Genomic DNA, 6704 nt, shown 5'->3' with positions numbered 1-6704 from the left:
TCTCTAGACTTAATCACATGGGTTCCATTATCACTTGTACCATGAAATTTGATAGATAATAACGAAACCATATTTAGTTATCATGTTCTATGATGTTTGGCAGGTTAACAAATCATATTTATTTCATGGTAAGGTTTAACCGTATTGCTTTCCTTTTAAAATATAGAATTAGACATTTACTGGTGGTTAGAATATCTTGCGGTGAAAAAAATAATAAATAATAGTAAATCTTCTGAGTTGCCTATTTAGTTTCGCAATTGTAGAACGGGAATACGAAATACTCGATTAAATGATTGCCGCATAATGAAAAAAAGACACCAGAAATAACGAGTCCAACTGCTGCGCGCGCATTTGCCTGAACTATCAAGACCCCGGCGGCCAACCACCACTTTCCTCCGTCGCCTCCGCTCCTCGATGGACATCCCCGTCTTCCAGTCGTGCTCCTCCCCCACCTGCTCCTCTGCCGTGTGCGCCAACGACGATGACAAGACCTTCCTCATCCTTCTCTTTGCCTCCTCCGCCGCTGTCGTTTCGCTCTACCTCGCCGACTTCGTCGGTCTCCGAAAGCTTCCATCGACGCGATCTCCGCACGGAACACAGCTAGGGATGGCTGCATACTCCTGTACGGAGGCTGGCTTCGATTGGGCGATCTGCCTCTGCGAGATCCGAGACAGCGAGCTCGTCCGGGTGCTCCCTGATCGTGTCCATGCATGTCTTCCACAAGCATGAAAATTGGATCTATAGTAGAACAAAAGAAACGCTCGATTCCTCTTCGTAAGAAGGCATATCTGAATGCCAAATTAATCAGGATGTAATAATAACAAAAAGCTAATATAACATTCAGATTTTCCTTCGCATTTACCAGTAGTAATACGTATACTTGAAACGTAGCATGTATGGGGATCACTACCATGTTCCCATTCTTGGTCAACTAAATCAATGTAGGTCAACCTATGATTTTGGTACGATCTAATCTAAGCACGTGAGTTAATATAAATCTAGCTACATGGATTGCCCCCCACGAGAAGAATGACAGAATTTCCAAAATCTTCCTCATTTGTTCCTTTGAAGAATATAATTGCGAATTAGGATCATATAATCTGCAAAAACAAATGTGCTATAGACGTTCTTGGTCTCTCATGGACACAATTGCTGAGGTGCTTGTTAGTCTCTTGTGTAGATGTACATAGCACAACGTTCATCTAAAGCTAATCATTCATAGTTATCTAGTCTATAACTTTTCCGTATATCCTATCACTATATCAACACTATAGACGATAACACTCCTAAATTGTTTTATGAAATTTATTTTGGCATGTTCAATACTGCCAATAACTTCAATCAATATTGACTTTATTCCCCCCCCTTTATGTAGTTGGCTTCCTGTACTAATTTTACTTCTTTAGAAGTAAAGGAGGAAGGCACGAAGACAGAAAAAACATATTCAAGTGTCTCATCGTCTTGTAGTATATGAGGGGGACCATGTCTTAGAATGTGAAGATTCTATTAGATTTGTCTCAATCTATGTCATAACTGCACCACTGAGATGTTAATTAAGGATAGAGCAGGAACATCGTGTTTAAGGGCTGCAGGAAGCTAAGTATTGTATTTGGTTGTGAGTGATATCTACCTATTTTTCTTGTTCTTGTTAAAGTTTTCCTCCAGTTTTTTTATCTCTCAGATGTATGATGTGAGAAATGCATTGCAACTACTGATCATCAATTTGCATGCATATATAGAATGGCTACTTTTCAGCAGCATGGAATTGTTATAATTATACTTATAATTTTTTTCCCCCAATGATAATGAAAATTTTACAGAGCTAACATTGCAATTGGCAATTGAAGCACTTACATGTCCTTCCAAATATTATTAAAAAATCATATCATGGACGTCCCTAACCATTGTAGATAAAACTTTGTGTATATCCAATATTCTGTTAGTCTGATATTGGAGATCTATTTGATGCATCAGTTTTTGGTCTTTTCCCGTACGTGGACCACCCTGTGAGAGATTCCTTCTGAACTGCAACCCAATGCCAGGACACTGGGCTGAACAAAATAATTCTCACAAAGCAAAACTTTCAGTGTATTGAACAGTTAAAAATTGAAAGTGGCACTTGTAGCCATCTGCTAATCATATATCTTCTGAGTAGGCCTTGCTAAATCTTTCAAGAACTATTCTGAGGGTGACTACCAGTAGGTTTACTTCTATTATGGTAGCTGCTAGACAAAGTTCCCTTAAATCTCTGCACCAGTTTAGGACTGTAGCTCACAACTTCTATATGCATTATCAGGGCCATGAAAGAAGCCAATGTGTAAGACAAATTCTCAATTGTACTTAGCCTACAGACAGTCTCGTTGCTTTTTAGGGAATCCTTTCCTCCCATTCTGCAAGAAAGAATAACATGAAAACAAAACATCTAGGCCAGAGCCTTTGGGACTGCCTTGCATCATATAAGACCATAACTAAAGTCAATTACCATACCATTAGTTAATAAAACGATTGCTTAAAGAATGAAATAAAAGATGCATGTGGGGTTGTGAGTTAGGGACCATTAGGTGAAGCAGTGGCCTACTCATCTCTTCTGTCATTCCTGAAACAGTTGTGTGAGATCCTCCTGTTGGCAAAGAAGTCACCAAGCTTTTCACCTTTAAATCTTTGATATTAAGACCAGACAAAAGCCCTCTTCTCAAGATCTGGACCAATGATATATAAATTAGAAATTGTACAAGACCTAGGGCTCAGAATGTTTATCCTTTCGAGTCTACTTTTGAAACTCATGGGATCTCAAACACCACTGCCCACCCTGTTCGTTCCTGTCATCACACTAATATTACAAGGTAGCTTACAAAGTGATAGAATTACTTCCTCCTAGGGCTATACAGACTATGCATTCTTTGTCCTTTAGCTTTTATCTTTAGTGAGCTCTCACATCAAGTACAGCAGCACCATTTGATGAAAAAAGTGAGCTAGCTTCCCTTTAATCGAGCACACTTATGCCCATTTTTCACAATTTTGAAGTGATCTTCTCAATTTTTTTGTCAATGAACATAGTTGACAATTTGCATTCAGATCAGTTCAGCATAATACGATCTTAAAAAAACATTTGGAGCTAAATTACTACAGCAAGCATATTGTCTTAATAACACAATCACATGGTACACTCAAAAGGCAGCCTCTTCTTGAATTTTACCAACCAGTCGGTGCACTGCTGCTGCAATCTCATCCACTGAAGTCAATTGACATTCATCTTCCACCTATAGAGTTCACAAACTTCATTAACTGGCAACAATGGTTGTGGTTAAAGAGGACTTGAGGCTCAACTGTACCTTTAGGCTGAAGGAGTAGAGGACCATTTCATCAATGGTGGTGACATTGAGGTGGAGCGTGGTCAGGTGTAAGTTCTGCAATCCAATCACTATCTTCAGCAGCTGCCTCGGCTGCCGCTGCGAGAGGATCTTCATGTTCGCGTAGCTGTCTACCATGGTCACCTCTATGTCTGCTGCAGATGGCTTGTTCTCCAACAAATGCTCATGCATGTTCTCATTAGCTGCAGGTTTTGTAGGAGGGTTGGATGAATACTGGGGGAAGGTGAAGAAATCGGCAAACGGGGCTGAATCAGATCGTTGCTTGATTCTTTTGTGAGCTTCAAGAAATTGGACTAGCTTTTCAAGCTCCTTGACGAAATTGATTGCCCCTCCAATTATGGATGCTTGATCGCTCTGCATGAAGAATTCAACATGTTCTTAAGCTTGGTTTGCTCAAAAATTGGAATGAACAGTTCAGAAATTTATGGTGGAGCACAGGGCCCCATCAGGTATGTGTAAGGTTAGTCACAGTGAACAGCGAGTGATGATAAGTTAGAACATGAAGCAATATTGTGGAACTGTGTAGGAATTCTGTTCAGAGACAACAAGAATAGATGAGATCTTAGCCTTAAATGCTGATAAATCAAGCACAAAAAGAATATTCAGAGTTTTGTTGGTCCACTGCTGGATGACATTGATAAATCTCTAAAATGACACAAACAACTAGTCTTCTCTCCTGTCAAACCAGTCACTATATGTTTCTGATAAATACACACTAAATTGTAGAGATTTTACTCACAGATTAGTAACATATATATGAACGTATATGGAATGAAATTAAGCACCGAGAGAGAGAGAGAGAGAGAGAGAGAGAGAGAGGCAAACCCTTTGCACATAGGAAGCCGGCATCAGTGATCGGAGCACAGCAAGGTACTCGTTCATCTGTTTTCTCCGGTTGCGCTCCACCGCAATGTGAGTCATCCTCTGGTTCTCCACTTCCTCCTGGTTCTTCTCGATCCTCGACCGCTGCCTCTTTTTCCGGCCCTTAGTTGGGCTGAAAACGAGTGCGTCGATGGTGGCGGCAGCCTCCGGCGATGAGGAATTCTCGAAAACTTGCACCACGGTGGAGCAAGAGGCGTCCAAAGTCGCATTTTGTTCTAGTCCCCTGCTTCCTTGACTACCAGCACAATCAATTGCATTACATTCAAGTGGAACCACCCCATTTTTATCAGCCTCTTGCTCTCCATCGCCAAAGTCATAGCCCCAGAACTCCCCTCCATTGCTGAACAACTCTCTCATGCTGTAACCAAAGAGGTCCTGTGGAAACACTACAGCTTCCAGCGCCATTTTACTGCAAGTAGAGGACTAGGGAAGAAGACTCAAGACTCAACCAGAAAAAAGAACCCAAAAGAGGTTTTCTTACATAGGGAGATGATGCTGGGAGGGGAAGGAGTAGCTGACGAGAGGAGGTTTTAAAGGCCTCAGTGAACGAGAACAGAACAAGGTTGCCACGTGAGGTCAGGAAAGGAAGCAAAAGGAAGCAGCAAGTAACAAGGTGGACATGGCAGTTAGGCTAACTCGACTGTGTTAGTGCAATTGAAATCTATCATTAATAGTAAAAAAGAACTGCAAAGGAATGGGAGAAAGATGCTTCTGTTGTGATCAGACTCTAATAGCTTGATGTGATCTGAGTCAGGGCCCAGAGATCAGAAGAGAAAGGGTGGGGAAAAAGAGATTTCAATCAGAGTCAGAATCTCTACTTGCCTACAGCCTTGGGACTGAGGCCAGAGAACATGGTGTTGAGTGCAATGGAGGAGTAGGCCATGTGTCCAACACGATGATGAAATACAAACATAAATCGTACGGAGAGAGACATGAGCTAAAGAACGTAGTCTATGATATATATTTTTTTAAAAAACGTCTCAGATACCATATGATCGATAAAATTATAGTATATAATGTAAAAATAGTAATATGATATACAAGAACCCTGAGGAACCCTCTCAGTTTCTTACAGGAATCATCACTGACACGAAACAGCTTCTTCAGCATTTGAAATCATAATATTGTTCTTCCAGAATTCGAGTTTCAGCCTCATTGATCAATTCCTTTTAACTTTCATGCATATGCACATCTTTGTCTTGTGTCCTTGTTTTTCAGAGAAAGTACTGCAGTGAGCCAAGGTCACTGTCCGCATAGATGAATGCTTGGATTCATTTGGCGACATCAGTCCTGCTGGTGAAATTATTCAGCATGCATCGATGCGTACAAACAAGCGTTCAGTTGACAGACATGACTGAGTACCACTGTGAAAATTGAACTTTTTCTATCGAAAGGAGCAAAGAAATAGTCAATCTTGGAGGCCAGCATCCCTGTCCACTGTAGCAAGTTGATGTTCTTATTTCGAGTCGCTGGCTTGTGTTCATCCTCAAGCGTGTGTTTACGGAGATCACCTTCATTCTTTAAGCGATATGGAAGATCCGAAATCAGAGTAAAGAAACTGAACCTGGGCAACAAAAAATACTCGCCGAGTCAGGCAAGTACAAAAGGTGCGTTTATTCTAATCCCAACTTTTACGCTAATCATGAAGATGATCATTTGTTTATATCAATTCCTTCCGACAAGATTCCCATCATCACGTAGCGGCCCTCAGATCGCACAGTAGTTGAGGTGAAGCTGGCAATCATTCAAAGTTTGGTTGCTCAGGCCAAACGTCTCCATTAGTAACTATACAGCAATTCCAGAGCTAGTTGATGTGACAGCATTTCGTTATTTTTTTTAAAACCAGTGGCAATCTGTGGAATGTGACACAGATTGTGGGGCAAGAATGTGGGTAGTAGTCCATGTCACTAGAGAGACTTATATATCCATGCATCAACTATATATATCATTTTGCTTTTGCATCTGAAATTAAAAGTTAATAAGGTTGAGTGAACGTGATCAGAAATGACATTTTTTGAATAGTTTATAGTGATTGTTATTCTGAAGAAAAGATACAAAATGAGATTGAATTAGTTAGACTTTGAGTTGCATTTTCTTGAGTTATGATATTGCTTCATGTAGAAGTTATCCCAAAATACAAGGAATGCAATAAGACCTTCAAGAAACTTCAAGGATATTATGAGAGACAGAGAGGAAATATTGCTTTTTAAGAAAGTTGACAAAAATTGTGAGATTAAAAGAGAGTCGTTGAATTTCACATGATATCTCAAACTATTTTGTAATTCCAATTAGCAGTTATAAAAACTTTCATAAATTTCGTATTTTTTAATGTGTGACTAGTATTATATATATTAGTAAATTATATAACAACAACATGTGTTTCCAGAAAGGTGGATAAAAGTTGTAAAACAAAAGGTGAATGAAAGTTGAGAAGTTCCTTCTGCTGGAGTT

The 6704-nt window shown here is 39.9% G+C and overlaps 1 protein-coding gene across 1 annotated transcript; it reads right to left on the bottom strand.

Moving 5' to 3' along the window:
• Positions 1-3117: 3117 nt before the first annotated feature.
• LOC141838369 (transcription factor bHLH94-like) lies at positions 3118-4658 on the bottom strand. The gene is made up of 3 exons (XM_074725818.1): positions 4197-4658; positions 3333-3725; positions 3118-3260 (listed from the first exon to the last, which is right to left on the bottom strand). The coding sequence occupies exons 1-3, from the start codon at positions 4656-4658 to the stop codon at positions 3168-3170; spliced, it is 948 nt and encodes a 315-aa protein (XP_074581919.1). The 3' UTR covers positions 3118-3167.
• Between the last annotated feature and the right edge of the window lie 2046 nt (positions 4659-6704).

Source organism: Curcuma longa, chromosome 11, assembly GCF_044706935.1.
Source record: "Curcuma longa cultivar G26 ecotype Majalengka, Jawa Barat chromosome 11, ITB_CL_G26_1.1, whole genome shotgun sequence".
Classification (NCBI taxonomy): domain Eukaryota; kingdom Viridiplantae; phylum Streptophyta; class Magnoliopsida; order Zingiberales; family Zingiberaceae; genus Curcuma; species Curcuma longa.
The sequence above is the reverse complement of the archived record's forward strand: the minus strand, read 5'-3'. Positions and strand labels throughout refer to the sequence as shown.